Source organism: Miscanthus floridulus, chromosome 14 (genome assembly GCF_019320115.1).
Source record: "Miscanthus floridulus cultivar M001 chromosome 14, ASM1932011v1, whole genome shotgun sequence".
NCBI classification, from domain to species: domain Eukaryota; kingdom Viridiplantae; phylum Streptophyta; class Magnoliopsida; order Poales; family Poaceae; genus Miscanthus; species Miscanthus floridulus.
This window is the reverse complement of record NC_089593.1, coordinates 1,648,993-1,672,140: the sequence shown is the minus strand read 5'-3', so window position 1 is coordinate 1,672,140 and position 23,148 is coordinate 1,648,993. Positions and strand designations below refer to the sequence as shown.

The window sequence follows — 23,148 nt, the reverse complement described above, 5'->3', positions numbered from 1 at the left end:
CTTGCGAAAACATGAACTTTCAGGCAGAACAAATCCATCAAGGATTAGGTGTTACGTGCATTACAAGATATTTACCACAAAATCTGGAAAACAAGTAATTTAATGTACCCTAGTAACTGTGTATATGTATAAAGAAAGCAAAAGAGAGGACTAACTGACAGATATTCTGTTAGCCCCTCGGGAGAACTGAAGAGCTACTGCCTTTTTGCCCTGTACAAAATGTGCTTTTCGGAACGGAAAAAAAAAGATACTGAAACATGGGGAATCTGTTGCTTTATTAAAGTGGAATATTTTTCTTAAAAAACTTTGCAATATGGTAATAACAAACTTCCTGACAACACAGAAAACCAGTGTAAACAAAGCTTAAATTAGCATGTTAATTTTTCATCAATGCATGCATTCCCCTTTGGCATGATCAATTGATCTAAATTGAAGATGTTCTTCTTTCTCAACAACGCAGGAGAGATGTGTAAATTCAGCCTGCCCTTAACACCAGGCATACATTTGCCCTTAACTCCTTAAATTTGAGGTGTCTTTCGAATCTTCCCTCAAAGCTTACTCATGGACTCAGGGTGAGACTACATATACAAGAATGATCTGCTACTGATATATCATATCAAGCTGCATGCACAACAACAAAAATGTCAACGATCCCCTTAATTGACGGTCAAACCTTGAAATAAAGAATATATAGTATATAGGTCATGTTCGCTTGTCTTATGAACCGTACTATTTCAATTTTTTCTCTCACGACAAATCAGCGAACAGTACTAAGCATTTTGGGGAAGCAAAAGCTGCCACAAACTCCCAAACAGGGCCATTATCTGAAATGTAAACCCAATGGCATTTCAATACAAACTTCTTGTCCCAGATCATAAAGCATCACACTTCGATCATAAAAAGAATGCATGGCTTTGCCGTTTGCTGGTTGCTCATTAATCAAACAAGAAGACCAAGCAAACTGAGGCCCTATTTAGCACAACTTAATTTTTTTTTCATGAGCTAATTTTTTTCATAATTCCTGTTCCTGCAGCAGGTACTTAGTAAATAAGCTCCGATCCTGGGTAAAAAGCTGGCATGTTTGGCATATGTGCGATTGCTTTTGCCCGTTTCCCTCCACTTCCGAACTAACTCATCCCTGATCCGGCAGCAATGGATCCTTCCCTCCATCGATCGAGCTCTCCTGCCGGCTGGCAAGGTCGCCTCCGGGGAGGGGAGGAGCATGCAGCATGTCATGACCAGGCCATGTATATTAGGAATAGCAAATGGGTTTCGCATCTGGGCCTGCGTGCCTGTGCTCCACCTCATCCCTCGCTGCCGCTGCCGGCCCGTGGGCCGTGGGTGCACTATTTTGGGCCGCAGCAGCGGTCCAGTGGAAATGGGAAGCTAGAGCCGGGACTGCTCGTTAGGCCCACCATATATTATATGTCCATTATCAACGCTCATTGGCCATCCGATCCAAGTTCGGATTGTTGGCGACCAGAGCCCAGAGGTAGGCGCCTCAACACAACTGGGACGGGCTCCGATCCACACACATCCACGTATAGTCCGTACGTGTACTGTGTCATGGGTCATGAAATGCATGTGCCCATGCACGGAAAGTTTGGTCTTTGTGTCTGTCGACCCAGCCAACCCCGGCCCAACCTCAGGTTAGGTATATGAGCACGTGCATGGCAGCTGGCATGCAAGGTTGGACGATCCAATCCAAACAATCTATCTACTACTACTAACTACCACATAAAAAATAGAGGGTCTGTCTACCTTTAACCCGAGGGACACACGCCAAATAAACACTCGATACTGACCGGTTGATAGAATCGAGTGTTCTAAGGCCACGGAACACTCGAATTTTATAACCACAGGACGATCAAAATTAATTCAAACAGATAGAACAATATAAAATAAAAAAAATTATCCAGATTATTTTTATGAAAGCCAAATTAGAAGATTTCAAACATACATAGACAACTGGATTTAGATCAAATGATCAAAGTTGATTCAAACGGATAGAACATATAAAATAAAAAATTACCCAGATTATTTCTATGAAAGCTAAATTAGAAGATTTCAAAGGGAACCAAATAAAACATTTAGACAAACAAAAAAAAAAGAGCCAAAAAATGATCCGACAATTGTTTGACTAATTTTGACTACTCTCATTTACGAATAATTAATTTACACCAATTAAATATATAATTTACACCTAAATAGAAATAGTAAAACGTGGTTCGTAATATGCTCGTGTTAAAGGAATAAATATGCATCAAGGGCGAGGTGACAGTGATAGCGACGGATCAGCAGCGAGCTAGTCCACCAGCCTTGCCGCAACACTACTAGGTAGCTGTACACATGCATTAGATTGCAAGTTTTTTCAATCTCTTCATTACATTAAATCTTTGGACACATGCATGGAGTATTAAATATAAATAAAAAAATAACTAATTACATAGTTTAATTGTAAATTACGAGATGAATCTTTTAAGTCTAGTTAGGCTATGATTGAACAATAATTGTCAAATACAAATAAAAGTGTTACAGTGCCAAATACTGATTCCTAACCCGAATCTAAACCAGGCCCTAGTGGGTAGCCGGTGGGGTCCTGGGGCAGCAAAAAAAAAACGAGGCGCACAGCATGCACATATCTGGTCGCAAACACAGGAGCACCGACCGCAACAACAAGGCGCCCGACCACCATGCACCTGCAGGCTGCAGCACCATCTCCACTGTCTCGCAGCTCTGCAGCGCCCCGTCCAGTCCTGTCCCATGTCGTAGGGGAGCGGGCGTGGTGTGTGAGCCCCGCGATCGGACGGCCAAAAAAAATTCGAGTGACACGAGCCACAGAATTGTCCGAGTGACATAGGCTTTGTTTGGCTTACCCTATATTCGGCTTCTTTTTTTAGCTGGAATAGTGTTTTTCTCTCCCAACAATTCAGCCGAAACAGTATTTTTCAGCCAGTTTCAGCTAAGTTTCAGACCAGCGAACGGGGCCATACAGATTATTTTTAGCGAAAAATAACTAAACTATCGTCTGCTGCCCCACTTATAACAATCACGTACTCGACTCAACCACGGAAAAAACAAAGCTAAGTACTCCCTCTTGTACAGAAAGTCGTTTAGACATGATTGTGTTTACCAAGGAGTATATTAATTAGGATAGAGTTATGGTAGAGTTTTCTCTATTTGTCCCTAATAAATACGCGGCTGCATTCCATAGGAGAAAGTTCCTGAGTTTTACTGGCTAGCGCAGCTAGTCCCGAGTCCGGTGGTGCTGTGTTCGAAACCCCGCGGACTTTTGCATGGCACTGTTGGCTCGCGCGCTGCTCGCTGTGGAGTGCTGCTGCTGCATGGCGTGCGCTGCATGCGTTCGTTGCCAAAATTTTTTGAAGCGCGCGTAGTTCGTTTCCAAATTTTTGTTCTTCGCTATGAAACGTTCGCGTGGCGCGCTTTTTTTTTTTTTTTTGCTGGCGCGCACGACGACCCGGTTTCATCGCTGCGAAACGTTTGGACTGCCTGTCTGCGCCATCCATTTAAAGGCAAGAAACATTGCTTTCCTTCTTAGCTTCACGTTACCACTGTCCGGTGTTCTTCTTAGCTTCTGTTTCCATCTATCAAATTAAATGGCTGATCAAGGAATGCTGCCTTTGATCTCAACGTCTGCATAGAAGAAGGTGACGGCAATGCTGGTATTGTGCCTATTGTTACTCAATTTGGATTTTCCTTTTACGATGTTCGTAGCATGCAAATTTCTCATTTTGTTGTTTCCTTATCTTTAGGATTTGATTTGAACCTTCCATCAGATGAATTTGGCGCTGTTGACTTAGGTTACGTTGCAAACGTTGCTGGTAATGCTCTCGGGTTGTTTTTTCCTTTCGTTATGCTCTCGGCTAAGTAGATGAATGTTATTCATTTTTTTTACTAGAACATGCTGTTGAGGTACCGATTGAAGGACATGGCCGAACAACAAACAAAACAAGTGTACCAAGCATTGTTAGCTAGGAGTAAAAATGGGAAACTTGGCAAGAAAGATACAAGCATTGTTGCTGATCGTTTTGGACTCCACATTCGAACTGTACAGCGCTTATGGAAGCGAGGTAAAGACCAACTTGCCAATGACATTCCAGTTGTGGTTGCTAGTCAAAAGAGGGGTAGATGTGGTCGCAAGGCAATCCCTCTAGACTTGGAACAATTGCGTAGCATTCCACTCAAACAAAGAATGACCGTAGAAGATGTGTCTAGCAAACTTGGTATAAACAAGTCTAGGATTCAAAGGTATTTAAAAAAAGGGTTGCTTAGGCGTCACTCTAGTAGCATCAAACCGTACCTCACTGATACAAACAAGATGACTAGGTTGAAGTGGTGTGTTGATATGGTTGAGCAAGGTTTGGTTGGTGATCCAAGGTTTAAGGATTTTTTTTTGACTATGTGATCATTGATGAAAAATGATTCTACTTATCTCAAAAATCCGAGAAATATTATTTGCTACCTGAGGAAGATGACCCTCATCGCACTTGTAAGAACAAGAACTACTGTACTTCATGTTAAACAAAGTGCTACCCGCCATTAGAGCCAAATGGCCTAGAGAAGATGTGAGCAAGCCGATATTCATTCAACAAGATAATGCCCCTTCACATTTAAAATTGGATGATCCTGAGTTTTGTGAGGCTGCTAAGCAAGAAGGCTGTGACATAAGACTCATTTGTCAACCACCCAATTCTCCGGATTTTAACATTTTGGACTTGGGTTTTTTTTCGGGCTATTCAAGCAATTCAATACAAGAAAGATGCAAAAACAATAGAAGATCTAGTTCCAGCCGTCCAACAGGTAAAAAGATCAATTGTTCACATGTTGCAATGTTTATTTAACATGAAAATGTACTCATTCATTGATTTTCTTCAACACATGTTACATAGGCATTCATGGAGTACTCCCCATGGAAAGCAAACATGATATTTGTAACACTTCAAAGTGTTTTGAAGGAAGCCATGAAGGTTAAAGGGTGCAACAAATTCAAGATACCCCACATGCACAAGGACAAACTAGAGAGGGAAGATAGGCTGTCACTACAAATTGGATGTGAACTTTCATTGCTTGCTGAAGCCATTGCTACTGTCCCTGAAACTTAGAATGATCAAGTTAGTTTATGCAGATTAGAACATTCAAGTATGGAGATGCATGTATCCAGGGGCGGATCCAGAACGGGGCTGCGCCCCGGGTTGAGCTGCTGATTCACGTTCAAAATAGTTTGATCTTGCTTCCTAGGCCTCCTTTTGTCTAATTAAGATCATAGTTTTTAGGCTAAACACCACATATGTTAAAGGGGCTACATGGACTCGCCCCGGGCTGCAGCCCGGGTAGCCCGGGCCCTGGATCCGCCCTTGCATGTATCTTAGGTTAAATCATGGTACCTTAATGATCTTTGTTTGCCACTGAGTTAATGTGCTCGTCCAACTTCTTGATAACTTCCTCGGGCAAAATAATGGTCTCACCATCCATTTGAAGTTTGTGCACATTAGGAATGTAGATCTCACACTCAAACTTCACCTGGTCATGCAACATCTGTGCTGATAGGTCATAGTCTTCGTGCATGAGTCCACAAACGTGCACACCTGCGAGCATTGCGTCGTGCATGGAAGCAAGCTTCTGAGAAGACGCCACCGGCGTGCAATGTGCCGCAGCGAGCACACTGCCTGCCCTCGATGGAGTCCGGCACCTCGACGACGGAGACCGGCACCTCCTGCGGCGCCTCGCCGGAAGCCGACACCTCTACGTAGATGGAGTCCTCGACGGCAGGCTACACCTCCACGATGGAGTCCGGCACGTAGACGGAAGCCGGCAGCGCCTCGACAGAGTCCTCGACGGAGAGCAGCGAATCGACGGAGTCCTTGACGGAGAGCAGCGCCTCGACGTCGTCCATGGCTCGACGGAGTCCTCGACGGAGAGCGGCGAGACGATGCTGTAGATGAAGGCGTGCGGCGAGGCTGCGGTAGATGAAGGGGCGCGGCGTTTAAGGGAGGCGTGCGAACAGGCGTCGAGTGGAACGAAGCGGCCACGATTACTGCCGCTGTGCACGCTCACGGAACGATAAACATGCGCGGAACGACGGACTCCGTGATTAATGCAAGGGCAAACGCGTCCATAACCACGACCGCGCGGCCAAGACGACAAACTTTGCGAAATCGGTGGTGTGAGCCAGGACGACTTCTTGGTAGGTATGGAGGGAGCACCTATCGTCAGCGGTGGAATAATAAATAAAAAAAAACAAAGCTTCGACGTACTCGACTCAACCACGGTGGAATCCTGGATCGCGATCGCCTCCGTTGCACCCTTCGCTTTGCCGATGGCTACAAGCCAAGCCCGGCGCTGCTGAGTCTGCTGCCGTTCGAGAGGGAGAAGAAACGGTGGAGCTTCCGGCTACCGGTGGCGCGGGGGTGGTTGCTGCCGGCAAGGTCGACGCATGCGCGGCCGCGTCTGGCATCCAGACCCACTCGCGTCCTCGTCGTCTCGCAGCTGTCGTCCCTGAGGCCGGCCGTGTCGACAGAGGAAACAGCCGTCGAATCTGCAGAGCTCGGAGTGGCGGCTCCAGCCGGCGACGACGAGGATGGTGCCGTGCTCGAATCGAATCTGCCTACTGCCCGTAGGCCGGTAATGGCTGCTGCTCGTGCCAAAGTCCCGCATGTCCGACGTGCAACTCTCGAACCACTGGTACTGCCACACCGCCCACACGACGTAGCCTGCGGCGAGCTTGCGACTACATAAACGCACCGTGCCCCGGCGGCCGGCCTGGCGCACCCAACATGCCATGCCGCATGGAGCATGAGCATGGAGGCGCACAATGAAGCGAGGCCTGAACGCCTACACGCCAGGTCGAACCCTCTGTCTTGCTCACTGCTCCCAACGGCCAGCCGCAAAAAGCATACGAGCAGATAAGTACAAATAAGGCCGGCATGGAATTTCAACATTATCAATGCATCAATACCCCGCCTGGTGCAAGCACGGAGTTCCCAATGCAAAAACATTTATTGGCTTTTATTATTTTTCAAAAAAATAATCAAATCAGCTTAGTAGCTTGTAAAACGGAAATAATAGCACACAAAAGTATTACGAAAAGTAAAACCCTTAATCTACACGATATGTATGATAATCATTATGAAACAAGCTTATATGTAAAACCACTAAATCTACATGATATGTATGATAAACATTATGAAACAAGCTTTATGTTTCCTATGTAATTAGATTGAAGATTTATAATATGGTCGTCAAAACCGTAAATCATGTGTGTTGTCATAGGCGTGTGCAAAAACTCATCGCTCTCATGCAGCGCACGGGCATATATCTAGTTAACAATGAAACAACTATGGGCATCATATTGTTTTTCTACAAACTTATATTAATATATATATATATTTTCTACTAAGGCCCTATTTGGTTTGGTTAGACTAGGGACTAAACTTTAGTCCTAGGGTGTTTGGTTTGGTGACTAAAATGGACTAAAACTGGACCACAATGCCCTTATTAAATGCCGTTAATCTTTGCTCTCTGCTGCAATAATGAGGTGCAGCCCCTGTCCAAATTGGGGTTTTAGTCCCTTCTAATTACTCTTTGGGGATTAGATGACTAAAGACCTTTTAGTCAGTGTATTTGTCTCCAAAGTAACTAAATTAGGACGACTAAAGTTTAGTCAACCCAAAATAAACACCCGCTAACTATAGATCTGTGATCTGTCTGTACTTAAGTTACCTAGCTTAACTCGTGGGATATATATGCATGCACGCACGCACGCATATGGTTTCCTTCCCCCCCCCCCCCCCCCCCCCCCCCCCCCCCCCTGTCTTGTCTTTTCTGTTTGCGAGGATATGCATGCATGCATGCGTATGTGCTGAGGTACGAGTACTTGTCAAGTTGTCATTCTCATTTCTCTTTTTTTCGTCGAGTTCGTGCCGTGACAGAATCAATCGTATATTATGTAGGCACGAGTTTAATTAACCTGCACATACCTTTCCTCGCAAGAAAAAAGAAAAGAAAGAAGAAAGAAAGAAAAGAGATAAGGAAAAGAAACCTGCTTTTAGCTAGCTGGACATGCATGCAATGCATGCCGAATGACAAGCACACGTACAGCGACGGATCGGAGGCCAAATAATTCCCTTGTTGTACACTGCACACAGGGACGTACGATGACCAAGCAGCATCCAGATACATGCATATCACCGATGACAGGTCAAAAGTGACAGGTTTACCGACAGCCATGAATATCATTGTTAGTGACCATGCATGGTGACCCAATACTAATTAACGTGCTCCAGCCTACCAATGGCCTAATAAGAGCATCTTCAAGACATTAGCCAAATCGTTTTCTAATTTAGTAGTTCTTCATCACACCTCATTCGCTCTCTACTTTTGGATAGCCTACCTCACTAGCTATACAGCTTCTTAGTTTTACAGAGTTGGGAGTACTCTAATATTTTTTGTCAAATCTATTTTATAGAGTAGCTAAATCAGTAAATTTGGCTAGTCTTTTTTGGCTATTCTCTTGAAGATGCTCTAAGAAGATATATCTAAAGCCCCCTCGCTCATATATGACTATATTAATGGGTCAGATATATGATAAATCCACCGATCCTTAATTAATTATGTTCGATGACTGTGTCATAAGTGACGGGTTCTATCTTCCGCATCCGTGACTTATAACATGCCAATAGCGACACATGTATAATGTATTGTCCATCCGTCACTGATGACCTAATCACCCTTCATGTCAATAGCAAACAAAATACAACATCTAAATCGACGTACGACAAACGAGAGGTTTCACACACTATATATTGCAATCACCGACGACACCTGCTCCTGAGTCATTACCGCCTATTGGAGAGGGGAAAATTAAAGATGAGAGGGGTAAGAATAACTGAACAAGGGTAGGGTTTACACATGGCCTAGCAGCTTGAAAGGGCTCCATTTTAGGCTGGTTACTTTATCTCATATAGTTGTTTGATGATCACAGCAGGTCCAATTTAAGAAACCAATTATAAGCTTAATTAACTTTACTTTTATCTCTAGACCTAATTGCGGGCCACCTGATCCGACCAACTCGACTCAACTCGCACGAAAAAAAACTCTAACTCTGTAGTGGGCTGGGCCGGGTTTGGATCATGATTTTCGACCCAATAACTCGACCTAATAACCTAGAAAAAAATCTAACCTAACATAGAAAAACGTAAGAAATAGTCCGTCCTGATGTGGCCTCCGCAAGTGCGTCGTCAAGTCGAGCTTGGACCAAAGATTTTGACCCAACATTTTTTTTCAGCCTTACCGACTCGGTGTTTGATCATGTCTACTTTTATCTATGCACCATAATCTCTGATCTAACCAGCCAACGTAAACCTACTAATTACTTGATAACCAAACACTATTACACTACGATATAGCGAGACACTGAGACAGTATTCGTCGTGTTCGTTTAGGCTTGTTTGGCTGATAAGCCATGGCTGAAATTACTGTTAGCTGATTTGGTGTGAGAGAAAGATATTGTTTATTGGCTGAAAAAGTACGACTTATAAGCCAAACAAACTCAAACGAACATGGCGATTATTGCCAGTACTACCATCAGTAACTTACAGCGGCCACTAGCACGTTTTTCTGGATAAGAGCCTGTTCGGGAGGCCGTATCGTTATCGTGGATTATTTACTGCTGGCTGGTTTGATGTGAGAGAAAAACACTATTCCTAGCTGGAAATTTACGATCATTTACGAGCAAGCGAACAGGCTGCTTACGGTGAGGCACGGTACGCATGTTGCTATTTGTAAGGACAACAGTGCACTAGTAAAAGATCGAATAATTGTCCGATCTCTGGCCCATTCGGATGGTGAAAAAAAAGTTGCTGTTTACTACTGAAAGTACTGTTTACGACTGATTTTCTTTCATAAAATTTATCTATATTCCTCCGAGCGAACGGAGCCTGACAGTACAATGCAACGGCTGAAAGTTACCGTTCATGACAGATTTCCTCTCATATATTCCTCCACCGAATGGCCCGACAGTGCAGTGCAGGGCATCATCTCATTGCTGGTTCGTTTATGTGAGAAAGAAGTACTGCGGGCTGGTTCGGATGAACTGTGAGGGGGGTGGCCAGCCCAGCCAGCCCCAGCGAACGTGCTGCGGGCACGGAGGGCATCTCGGTCCGGCGCCGGCGATCTGGATCGCATTCGCAAGCGGATCGGATCGATCCAGGTCTCCGTCCATCCATGATCAGAGCAGACCAATCATGCTGCTAGCTCTGGGCGGCCTTGCCGCTGCTGCAGTAGCCGTACGACGGCGAAGAACGTGGGTGGTTTGTGCAGGTGTCAGGTGTGGACCGTGTGTGTGTGGTGCCCAGCCAGCCTCGGCGTGCCTCCGTGGGCCCCGCAGCTGTCAGTCCCTCTTCTTCTTTTTATCATAAAGCTTGGCTGGAATTTGTTTGTCGTCTTTTCTCCGCTGCAAAATTCTGCATATGCTCTGCTCGTCCTCATCATAGATCATAGAGTATATCCATGCCGCGCTGCTAAGTAGAGCAGTTAGCAGCGCATCGGCGCATTCGGTCACATCTCACCCAGCAGAGCCAAAGGGCGGGGCGTCGTCTCCCAACTCCAGCCGCCTCTTCCTCGCCCCAACGGCCGTTTCCAGAGATCCTTTTCAGCGCCAGCGGCGGAGGAGAGCGAGGGCATCGGCGCCACTGCTGCATTTCCTGAGGCAGTCCTCATCTCATCCAACTGGGAGATTGGGGCCGCGAGCAGAGCTACAGCCTACAGATACTACCTGTAAGCTTCTTCTTCTACTTCTTCTTTCTAAAAAGAAGAAAAATGTCTCCCCTTCTCTGCGTTCTCTGTTGTTTTCTGACGGAAACTGTGTGCCTGTGTGTGTTTCGTACTGAGCCCCAAATGCTCACTCGTCTTCTTGGCCCGGCCGTCGTCTTGCTTTGCTTCGCTTCCTCGTTGGGATTCCCTTCCCTTCCCATGGAGGCTTGAATCTATGATGATGCATTCTCTTCTCCCAGCGTCGCCTTCATTTAATTTGGCTCCCTCTCCCTCTCTCTCTCTCTCTCTCTCTCTCTCTCTCTCTCTCTGTGTGTGTGTGTGTGTGTGTGTTTCGAGTCGAGAGAGGAGAATATTCAGTACCTCCTGAGTTTTTGACTCCTACATAATTGAATATCCATTTACTTTACTGTCTGATACAGTATATATCCACAAAACTTCAGAATTTCCCAACATTTTGTGCGATTAATCAGCTCCGTTGATTTCAGAGTGGCCATGGCCATTTCCTTGTGTTCATTGATCCATTCGTCTATGATCTGACATTACAAATGATACGTATGTATGTATGTTCCGCTGCCTTCTTACCTTCCCCAGTCCAATTCACTGCCATGAGTTGAGCCCCATGCTACCATGAGGTTCTGGCTGCATCCAATCCACCCACCATTGTTCCAATCCAATGTTCCTTGCCGCTTGCTTCACCATGCAAGCATGTTCTTGACGGCCTACTACTCGCCCAGATCCTGGAATATGCCACCCACCCGTCGCTACCCTTCACGAATATTCAACACTAGCTTCTTCGGAGGAACCATGTGGCCGGTTGACCTCTGCTCTGTGCTGCCCCTGTCCAGATTCAAAGAATGTTCCAGTTTTTTCTTTTTCTTTTACAATTGCCCACCCCTCTTATTTTGTTTTTGAAACGGTCCCTTATTCTGATTTAGGATTTCGGAAATACTCCTACATGATGTTTGTTCATCGATCTCACTATTTTTCTGACTTGCTGGGGTGGGTCAGTGTGAATTGGAAATTAGACTAGTCCTGGTGGGGTGGCTCATCAGTCCTGGATTCATTATTCAATTCAAGTAGTTGCAGGTCAATCGTCAACAATGTTCATCGATCATCTGAGATAATAAGAAACTATACTATATGCAAATGCACCACAAATCCTGATTGAACTCGTGCAATGACTGCTGCCTAGGGTTTTTTTTTTTTTACATAATGGATAGAATCAGAATGTCCGGCTTCTTACTCTAAAGAGAGGAACTAGACCAACTTATTATTACAAAAAAAAAAACAGCACCGCATCCTCTCCGAGTTTATAAAACAAACTCGACTTGTAACTCAATTCTTGAAATAAGAGGCCATCCAAAGTTTATCCTCAAGAAAAAAGTGAGTATCAGCTTGTGGTCATTTTCATCGCAAGCTGTAGTATGACAGTCTCTGTACAATTCTCCCCACAGGACAGTGAAACCACTTGGCTGCGTGTAGAATCCTCCTGAGACCGACTTCAAAAAGGCAGTAAGGCAGGGAATGAGTACAACCAAGGTGAAGAGACGTGTGGGCAAGTATGAGCTCGGCCGAACCATAGGCGAAGGCACATTCGCAAAGGTCAGGTTCGCAAAGAACACCGAGACCGGAGAACCGGTAGCCATCAAGGTCCTAGATAAGGAAAAGGTGCTCAGGCACAAGATGGTTGAGCAGGTCACTTTCTAAGTACACACGCTGTGAATTATTGTGCCATTTTTAATGTTTAGTTTGGTGATGCTTCACATCTTCTAGATTATATATGGTCCCTTCATTCAGATTCTGTTCCCCGCTTTAGTGTCTTTACTACTTTTTATTTGCAGGCCCAATATAAGCTTGGCATATTTATTCAGAGTTCAGTTAGTAGCTGTTGGTGGAAGTAATTATATTGCTGATGAGAAAACTACATGGTTGAATGCAGATTAAGCGGGAAATTTCGACCATGAAGTTGATTAAGCATCCTAATGTTGTTCGCATATATGAGGTAATGCAAGAAATTGTCATACCTTCATAATATTCCAGTTTGATCTTAGAAAGGTTTCAATCACAAAAGAGCCAAGGCAGATATTCCTGCCGTAATCATTTAGCATGCTTATTTTGCTTCCATTACGGACAATAGCTAATCTTTGACAAGTCAATGTTTTTAATAATATTCAGGTGATGGGAAGTAAAACAAAGATTTACATTGTGTTGGAGTATGTTACTGGTGGCGAGCTTTTTGACACAATTGTAAGTCATATCCACATTGTCCATTCCAGTATCCACAAATTCCAGTTTATCGCTGAAATTTTTTTTAATTAACAGTGAATTTGTGTGTTCGTCGTCATACAGGCTAACCATGGTCGAATGAGGGAAGATGAGGCGAGGAGATACTTCCAACAGTTAATCAATGCAGTTGATTATTGTCATAGCAGGGGTGTGTACCACCGGGATTTAAAAGTGCGTTCATTTTCTCTGTGGTCTTTTTTTTCTTTTTATTTAAGAACTCTATTTCAGAATCTAAACCATGACATTTGCAGCCAGAGAATTTACTGCTTGACTCATATGGAAATCTGAAGGTCTCTGACTTTGGGCTGAGTGCGCTATCTCAGCAAATCAAGGTAATGCTTCTTGTATTAACAACAGGTCAAAAGTTATATCTTTTGTATTAACTGACAATTATAGCCTTTGATGTTTGAAAATTTTGAGACCCCACTACATACTTTGAAGCATGCTCCTTGTCTCCTTTTTTCTGTTCAGGATGATGGATTACTGCACACAACTTGTGGGACTCCAAACTACGTTGCACCAGAGGTAATGCACAGAATGACAGAAAACAATATAAAGTGAACCCATAACTGATTTTATTACAGCTGTGTTTCATTAGGACTATGGTAATTCAAATATTCTGATCACCTTTGCTGTAGGTCCTAGAAGACCAAGGCTATGATGGTGCAATGGCTGATTTGTGGTCATGTGGAGTTATCCTGTTTGTTCTGCTAGCTGGGTATTTACCTTTTGAGGACTCTAATCTTATGACGCTGTATAAGAAAGTGAGCAATGCAAGGATTTAAGACCACTGACGTAGCCTTGCCTATTCACTCTTATTTGACTTTATCCTTCTATTCCTGGCAGATCTCAAATGCAGAATATACATTTCCACCATGGACGTCTTTCCCTGCCAAGAGGTTGTTAACAAGAATCCTTGATCCAAATCCAGTGATGGTATGCAAGAGCACAAAAGCTGCTCGAAATAAAATACTACCAAAACAGTCTAGGAATTTTGTAAACCTTAAAAGTCCCTATTGCACTTACTAGCACATAGCCAGTGATAGATATATTTGGGAGATAAAAAACCGGATTCAGTTTTCTTTTAGGAAAGTATATAGATAACATGCATATATCAAAATGAAACTATTTGTGTGAGGAAAGAGTTGCAACCTCCAGTCAAGGAGGCAAAGTTGCAACTGGATTGTGGTTCATCTTCACCATGAGGATGTGCCGAGTCTGGTTTGAAGAGGATGAGCCTTCATAATTCTATCTTGCTCCATAACATTAGACTAATGTTTTTGGTAAACCATGGCAGAGAATAACAATCCCTGAAATACTGGAGGATGAATGGTTTAAAAAGGGCTACAAGCGCCCGGAGTTTGACGAGAAATATGACACACCATTGGATGATGTGGATGCTGTCTTCAATGATTCAGAAGTGAGTAAATGGTACATTTCTATTTTCTATGTCATCCAAAATGTCACAGATTGTACTTACAGGCTACTTTTCCAATTGTTATTTGACCTCATTCAGGAGCACCACGTGACAGAGAAGAAAGAAGAAGAACCCGTAGTTCTCAATGCATTTGAACTGATTTCAAGGTCAGCAGGCCTAAATCTTGGGAACCTATTTGACTCAGAGCAGGTATGAGATGCTCCTGACTCCTCTATAGTAAGTAGTAATCTGAAATGTTGAAAGTGAAATGTTTGATAAGCTTAAATCACCATGGTTTTCTAAGGACATAGCCCTGGATGCTCCTGACTCCTCTATATGCACTTGAATTTTCTTTGTTACAGTTAGTGAATGGAAAGAATTAAACTGAATGCTACAAGCTAATAGTTCTATATGCCTGTGTGATTATAAATTGATTCTGAAAGTTTTATATTTATTTTCTCAGTTTAGTTTTTTCCCTAATTGTCATGTTTCTGCAACTTTCCCCTTGTATACTTTCTACCTATATTTGTAATCATTGCCTTTGCAGGAATTCAAAAGAGAAACAAGGTTCACATCAAAATGTCCACCGAAAGAAATTGTACGCAAGATTGAGGAAGCTGCAAAACCTCTAGGATTTGGTGTTCAGAAGAAAAATTACAAGGTTCCTCCCTGCAACTCTATAATAACTGATTGTGTGGATATTTTTCTTGAAGTCTCGACTTCTTGATAAGTACAAAAGCTTTAAATAGATCTTTCTGCGCCATTCTGAAGTTATCTTTTATTGTGTGACCAGTTGAGACTTGAGAGAGTAAAAGCAGGGAGGAAGGGAAAGCTCAATGTTGCTACCGAGGTAATAAAAAATCCTGAACTGCAAATAATTTAAGCAAACTTCTTGTGCCTAACATCTATTATGTATTTTTCATTCAGATACTGCAAGTTGCACCCTCTCTTCACATGGTAGAAGTCCGGAAAGCAAAAGGTGACACTCTGGAATTCCAAAAGGTAACCACCATGCATGCAAAGATCATGCCAATAAATGAAACACATGTATTCATGTACTGAAGACGTTACTGGAATTCATAATTTTTCATTTTGTTCTTTTAGTGTTTTTTTCTTATTTAGGAGGAAATTTAGCACCTTTTCTCTGAACAATATTGTTACTTAACTGTTAGTTTACTGCAGTTCTACAAGAACCTTTCCAAGACCTTAAAGGACGTTGTCTGGAAATCTGAAGATCTGCAAATGCAACCTGCTTCTTAGCATCCACTAGGGAAGGAAGATGGCAAACTAGTTGTGTCCCATCTTCCAAGCAGATTCCGTTTTCGTAGTCTGAGTCTACAGTTTTGTTCACTGCGCTCTGTATGTACCAGTGGGTGGCTTGGCATTACCAGAGATTGCATTGCTCGTTGTGGCCGGGATGAAGAATTTGCTATTCAGTAGGTTTTGTGAATATGGTGTGTTTTGTAAATCTATATGCCTATGGGTCATGTTGTAAGCTGCAATACTATGATCAGGAAACTGTTTAGTGTAGAAGCCAAGTATGTTCTTTCTATGCTGCCCCATTTTCCGGCACTTCCCATGCATTTTGAATGGAGAAAAAGAGGGGCAAACTTGATATTTGTATTTGGTCATCATTTCATTTTTTTAGGCTCAGCTCTGTAAATTGGGAGCCTTTTCTTTTAGGCTTCTCTCTGTATGCTATTCTTAAATGCAATGAAGTTTGTTATAAAAAACAGCATATACAAATGAGCGGCTGCCGAATTTTCCAAAACGAACAAAGCCGACAACAGACCGCCAACCAAGCTCTACGAAGGCTGCCGTCCGAGCCTTCTTGTCTATGCTATCATGCAGCAACCATCGGTTGATAATAACTTGAGATATGATGGGCCAACTACCATCAAAGATGCTGGCAAAACCGCAAAAGCATGCACATATTAAATCTTATCATATATCATAGAATACACCCAATCAAAATTTTCCCATCATGCCCTTACACAACAACGTAACACTCTCAATGAAAATGCTATCTGCATTCGGATACACCACTACATAAACCTGGAATTATAAGCTGGGAGCCGTGCTACCAGAAAGGCCTTATGGCTCAGCAGATGCCATTGCTGTATCAGTGCTGCCAGGAATGGTTGTATCAATGTTGCTAGGCATCAGCACGTTGAAGCCGCCAATTGCCGTTGATATGATCATTGACGGTATCTGTGGGTGCCAGTGCAGTTCTTTCAAATCTCTCTGGCCCTGCTCATACAAAACAGCCAGTGTCATGTGATTCACTCTTTACAAGCAACAAAACTGTGCAAGAAAAATGATACAGCCACAAAAGGTAAAGCCATAAGTTGGTTAATTTCCAATGCCATCATAAGTACTACCTGATGAGCAAAAAGAAGTTGTGGTGGCAAATCCTCAGGTGCATTTGCCTGCTCTTTCATCTTCGCTCTGAACTCAGCCTCCTCTTCTGCATCTCTTTCCAATGAAAGGTCCCAGATTCTGAATCCAGACAATTCAGGAGAGGTGTCAGCAAATACTAGACATGACATTTCTCAGCAATCCAGTGCATCTAAAACATGAATGGGAGAAGATAAAGAGCGAGTTACGTTAGTTGATGATCTTCAGATGTTACAGCTAATGATGATGCTTCGTGTGGACTCCACTCGATAGATGTAATTGCTTTCTTGTGGTACTCAAAATGTGCTACCAATGAGTCCTCCTGCCAGTATGATAGAGAGCACAAGAAAAGATTAACATGATATACTAAGAAATACAAAACCAAAAGTAATATCAGCAGTACTAATTGCCGAATATGTCAAGATAATCTGTGTAATACAAAGGTGCTACCGTGGAAGTCAGCTGCAACGATTTGTGCACAGTACACTGTTTACATACTAACGGTAACAAAGCGATATCTACTGTAGGATATCTTTAACTTCAAAATAGAGTAGCAAAAGCATAGCTTATCTATGTTTTCCATGAGATGGTTTAGTCATGTACTAATAGCTTAAGAACACCCAGTCATGTGTATTTCTTCCCATATATTACAGAGTCAAATAGAAACCAGATTAGTTATAAAAAGACAGTGAAAATGTCATAAGTTGGCTACATCCCTGAAACTCAAAAGCATAGAAAATTGCGATTTATTAGGAAAGAAATACCTGAATTGATCTAAGATCACGAACTGAGAAACTGCCATCATCACACCCAGAAGCTATCATGCAGCTAGCAAGCCTGACAAAGCAGATCAAAATGTGTGTAAAATAGTATGCAGCAGAAGTTATAGTACTAGTAAAATCAATATAGTTTCCCACTCGACATACCTGTTCCATGAGATAACATTCACATCGGCTTTATGAGCTTTGACAGAAATACAAGGTTTCTTCCCTGTACGTATATCCCATATTGATATCGTACCATCCACAGAACAAGAGGCAAATATGTCGGCTTCTGTGGGACTCCACTGCAAGCATATAGTGATTAAAGTTGAGACAATCACATTCAAGGAAACATATGAATAGGTATTAGGTAGATACAATCGTTCAGTGGCATGCCTGTAGATCTTCAACACTTGCAGAGTGTCCAACAAATGGGTTTGAATCTACGTTCCAGTTGTTTGATGTTGGTTCCCATAGGTGAATGCACTTATTGCAGTCACCTGCATAGAAAAAGCATTAATCCATGTGAAATTGAGAATGTCTATATACGATTTTTTTTCCGAAAGTCTATATACGAAATTAAATGGCATTGATGATTTATTTTGGATATGGAATAGAGGGAACTACATGATGCATCAAGTTCTCAACTATGGAAACATTCTAAACATTATAGCAGATGACAAACATTGTGAAATGGACAAGATCAGATACACACCAGAAACAAGTCTTCCAGTAACAAGTGGACTCCAATCAATGGCATATCCCTCATCTTTATGGCCACTAAATACTTTCACAGGTAGGTGTTTGTAGATTATGTCATCTTCTTTGGGTGCAGCAGTCCCTGACTCTGCTAAAGAATTAAGGAAGGAGCTCAAGTCCCAAACCTGCATATTTAGCAACCAGAGATCAGTTAGCAATGCACAAAGGAGTCAACATGGCGCATTCTGTTTCTGGACAAAGGTTTTCAAAGAAAATAGAATATGCATAAATAAGATCCATTCTGTTACTAGGCAACTAGAAAAGGGAAATGATGTACAGGGAAATGATAACAGCAAATGAAAAAGGAATGGGGTAAGAACTGAATCACCTGAACATGACCAGTATCTCCCCATGTAGCACATATATATGGTTTTTGAGTCATTGAGCGTATACGATTTACACACCCCGCATGAGCCACCTTTTTTAGCTGGTACATTCAAATATAGCAACAGAAAACATCACTACATCAACATAGCTTGCTGGTATTGAAAAAAAAACTTGATTTTTTGTGGCTAAGTGTAGAGTTGTGATTTCGGTAATAAAAAACATACATGTAGGATGGGCTTTGTATCCTCATTAATTTCTTCATCTTCTTCATCACTGCTGCTGTCGCTATCCACATCAGTGTCGCCATCAACTGCTGAAGCTGGTATAGGTTCCCGCTTCTTCCCAATTATGTTAGAAAGCTTGAAAACGCCAATATAATTCCATGAAGCTTTCTCAGCCTGAACAACATGAGTTTCACTCTTGACTCAGAGACAAACTAGAGTACACTCTCAGAAATGATTATTTACAATTCCACCAAATGTTATGCCATTTGTTTAGGCTAAAATGTCCATAGAGTAAGATTGGTACATCAAACAAAGATGACACATTTATGCTTGTATTAATCTTTTAACAATCGAAGTTCACTCTCTGCAATCCACCAGAATTTCTAGCAACAATCATGATACAAATGCGGCAACCAATGTTTTCTGATCGGCTTATCGTTCCTAATCGGTCTGGTACCGATTAGGACGATCAGGACGATTAATCGACCTCTGCAAGCTGCCGCCTTCGATTTTCATCTACGCAAGTTCAGCAAAGAGCCAAAGAAATAAAGCATCAAGATTTGAGCATAGTGCAGAGGAAAGGAGATGACAGAAATGACAGAACAAAGCCGATTTAATGACTCACCTTCAGAGGAGGAGTTCATCTTTGTGCTCCCTGGACCTGCAGCCTGCAGGTGGGGAAGAGAATAGGCGACCCTGCAGCAGAAGGGAGGAGGAAGCAGCAAGCAGCAGGGAAGATCCACGGATGGGCTGCTTGGATTGGAACTGGAAGGGAGGGAGGAGGGAGTGAGATGCACGCAGCAGGGAAGAGATGGAGCTCAGCTGCACACACAGCGGGAGTGAGGAGTACTGAGGACTGAGGAGAGAAAGAGTGGGGGTGAGGTATATAAGAGAAACCCTAATGGGCCTGGCCCAAATAAATATAGCCCAGTAAACTGAAGTAGCCCATCTACCTATTTAGTGCTGATCGGCAAAGAGACCTAATCGGACGATTAATCGCGAGTAATTGACGATTAATCGGACAATCAGGTTTCTGATCGCTCTGATCGAATCGGAGGGCCTAATCAAGTGCTAAGTACCGATAAGGACGATTAATCGCAATTAATCACGATTAATCAGGCGATCAGAAAACATTGGCGGCAACATGAGTTTAGCTCTTAACTCAGAGAGAAACTAAATTTTACTGTCAGAAATGATATTTACAATTATAGCAAATCTTATGCCATTCCTTTGAGCTGAAATGTCCAGAAAGAGCAAGATCGATACATCAAACAAAGCTGTCACATTTATGCTTGTATTAATCTTTTAACAATCCAAATTCACTCACTTGCAATCCATCACAATTTCTAGCAACAGTAATGATATAAATGCAAGCAAAAGCTCACAAAACGTTTTTGGCATAGCTTTTTCTGAGCTTAAAATCAACAATGGCGCACCTTTTCAATCCAAAACATCTTAACAGGAACAACAGTACAAAATTAATTCCTGTATAAGTTATGATTTAGATAACAAAAAAGCACCATGTGATAGACATCAAAAAGCATTTCAAGATTTGATAGTAACAATGGCTAGTTTTGCGAAAAAGAAATGCCTATGTTTTGAAGGCGTAAAGATTAACGCAACCTGTGTTCCAGCAACACCATAGAATGTATGGGGGAACTCTGATCGGACGAGTCCAAGTTGATCCCGCACAACATCAAAACTGCAACGGACGGTTTTATTAATTAAAAATAGATCATATATTGTCCTGGCTCCTGAAGTAATAAGCACCAAAAAAGGGGGAAAAGCCCTATGAGGATAAACTTTACCTCAAGCAAGACCAGCCAATGCCAAAACCTCGGAGATAATTGTAAGCCTCAGGATCAAACTGCAGCTCCTCCCCATCTTCAAGTGCATCTACACCCGGTTGCCAGACCTAAAACGAAGCACTGACCGGTTCAGTATAGCTCACACACTGAAACAATATGCATCATCTTACACAAAACAAACAATCCGAAAACTCAGCAGAAAAGGCGATTCATTTAGGCGCAACTTTATGAGCAAACACCGCTATCTCGGCTGTGCGAAGGGGAAAACCACACAGCATAGGATCGACTATTACTAAATTCTTCCTCACCTTAGCCGGACCAGAGGCAACCGCAGGATTGGACGACGAGGACGCTTCAGTTTTCTGCAGGCCAGAAATACAAAAGAATTAGTCAAGTAAAGCAAAGAACATGCTGAAGAAATCAGGGAAAAGGTGAAACCACAGCAATCGGAGCTCCAGAAATAATCGTATCACTATCTATCAGGTACGGTACCTTCTTAGACTTCTTGGATTTGGCCTTCTTGATGTTGCGACCCATGAGGGAAGGAAACTTACTGACTTCTGCAAACTAGGGCGGCCGGAGCTGCAACTGCGAGGGAGCGAGAGGAGGCGGCGGAGGGGCGGTGGAACTCGGTGTTGGCGGCGGCCGTGGCTAAGCACCCAAACCCCAAACCCCACCGTTTCGGCAGAAAACTTCGCGTTCCCTCCGTTTAGACGGGCCGGGAGGCTCGGGGTGGGCCGGGAGGACGTTACTGGCCTGCAAATCATTATGGGCTCGGAGGCGGGCGGAGCGGCCACGGTGGCGGGCGGCGCGGCCGAGCAGGCGCCCCGCCCGGCGAAGCATGCGCCCCGCGCGGCCTCGGTGCCGGGCGATGCGGCCACGGAGGAGGGCGACGCGGCCACGGACGCACGCATCGACGGGCTGCTGCACACGTTCGGCTTCAGGTACGTCATGTGATCTTCTAATTAAATTCTCTGCACCTGATCCATATTGCTTTTTCCACTAATCTTGGCCTCCGTCCAGCATCTATTTGATTGGAATTTATTTGAATTATCACAAACTAAACACTTTGTTAGCCTAAGAAGGTAACTGGAGGATAAAGCTTCACTTTGCCACTAGATATCAGATGACAATGAAGTATAGCTGATTTTTGGTATAAATAAAAATAAAATTTGCCTGTTTCTGTTTGATGAAAATTAAGTTCTTATGATTGCTCCCTGAGATTTATTTCTCATTTTTAGTATGTATGAATATGAACTTCTATTTTATTTCAATTATTAATTTACAAGGTGGGTCTCATAGAATGCCTCAACAATGTCTCTCGATTTGAGGTTCCATAACGTGAAGGTGTTGGATGTTGCCACTGCCCCCAGATGATGATATGCCCCAAACATGATTCCATTGATAGCTCAATGTTCATTGCTTTGTCCTTATGAAGAACCATGGTCGTGCAAAGTCATACCCATGTTTTTAACAAGGCCTTTCAGCAATGCATGCAGCCCCACTAATGCTAACTACCATGCTATTAGATTCTTCTTCCCTTAATAATCATCATAGATTAATGTATCATTGCAGACTTTGATCAACACGGGGAATCAGCGCCCTCGCCGACCACGCTCGCATCGACATGCTGCTGCACACGTTCAACTTGCTGTTGTCAAGTTAAAGGGCAAAAGGAGGAAGAAAGAAGTAGATAAAAAAGCTGCAAAAAATCTTTTCTTGCAGCTTGATAGCCCTGCAATGGCCATAAGGAGCAAAAGACTTCAGCCTAGTAGTCCTACACTGAGCACAAGAAGCAAAAGAAGGCTGAGTTTGTGATTCCTGTATGAGAAAGTTGCCGAAATGTGTGTTGTATTAGAGATGTCTTGTCATGTAATGGATGCAAACCTGTGAGAATTTTTCTGTGCATGTGAACCTGTATGTTACTCCTATTGTGATCATGGATGCTAAATCTTCTAGTTATCTCGAACCTGTGACAATGTTTCAAAATAAATGTGTTATTGTCATGCTGCATGTCATCTTATGAATTTGGATGTTGTTGGAGACCTCATTTTATTGTTGTGTTTCATGTACCTGAAGGATTGATATTGAACTGTATATTATTATAAGTAATCATATAAGATGATATTAGTTCCTTTATTTATTTAACACAAGCAAAAAGTGAAACATAGCAGTTCTAGATAAAAACATTAAAAAAAATATCAATATCAACCATGGAATGTCATGACTGTTAAAAAAAACTCTAGGGGTAAAACAGACATTTCTCCTAGGACTTAATACCGTTAGCCATCCAAACTGACGAAAATGTTAAATAGGAAAGAAAAACTCGAGTGGAGGATATATAGGAAAGAATTTCAGTTTCGGTGCCAAATAGGAGA

At 42.8% G+C, this 23,148-nt stretch overlaps 2 protein-coding genes across 4 annotated transcripts; one reads left to right on the top strand and one right to left on the bottom strand.

The window, feature by feature from the left end:
- The first annotated feature begins 10,476 nt into the window (after positions 1-10,476).
- Positions 10,477-16,133, top strand: LOC136502637 (CBL-interacting protein kinase 32-like). 3 transcript variants are annotated; one of them, XM_066497894.1, is made up of 15 exons: positions 10,477-10,794; positions 12,246-12,486; positions 12,731-12,793; positions 12,967-13,038; positions 13,141-13,248; positions 13,329-13,409; positions 13,549-13,602; positions 13,716-13,841; positions 13,924-14,013; positions 14,375-14,497; positions 14,594-14,704; positions 15,042-15,155; positions 15,288-15,344; positions 15,422-15,496; positions 15,677-16,133. In XM_066497894.1, the coding sequence occupies exons 2-15, from the start codon at positions 12,316-12,318 to the stop codon at positions 15,752-15,754; spliced, it is 1,323 nt and encodes a 440-aa protein (XP_066353991.1). In that variant the 5' UTR covers positions 10,477-10,794; positions 12,246-12,315; the 3' UTR covers positions 15,755-16,133. The 3 variants fall into 3 exon arrangements, with proteins under 3 accessions (XP_066353991.1, XP_066353992.1, XP_066353993.1); XM_066497895.1 differs by having other exon boundaries at positions 15,667-16,133; XM_066497896.1 differs by lacking the exon at positions 12,246-12,486.
- Positions 16,134-16,420: 287 nt separating this feature from the next.
- LOC136502636 (protein HEAT STRESS TOLERANT DWD 1-like) lies at positions 16,421-21,447 on the bottom strand. Its single transcript, XM_066497893.1, has 13 exons — positions 21,263-21,447; positions 21,079-21,132; positions 20,771-20,877; positions 20,586-20,664; positions 18,963-19,136; positions 18,740-18,838; positions 18,368-18,536; positions 18,049-18,152; positions 17,818-17,957; positions 17,656-17,728; positions 17,101-17,213; positions 16,876-16,993; positions 16,421-16,744 (listed from the first exon to the last, which is right to left on the bottom strand). The coding sequence occupies exons 1-13, from the start codon at positions 21,305-21,307 to the stop codon at positions 16,589-16,591; spliced, it is 1,431 nt and encodes a 476-aa protein (XP_066353990.1). The 5' UTR covers positions 21,308-21,447; the 3' UTR covers positions 16,421-16,588.
- Positions 21,448-23,148: the final 1,701 nt, after the last annotated feature.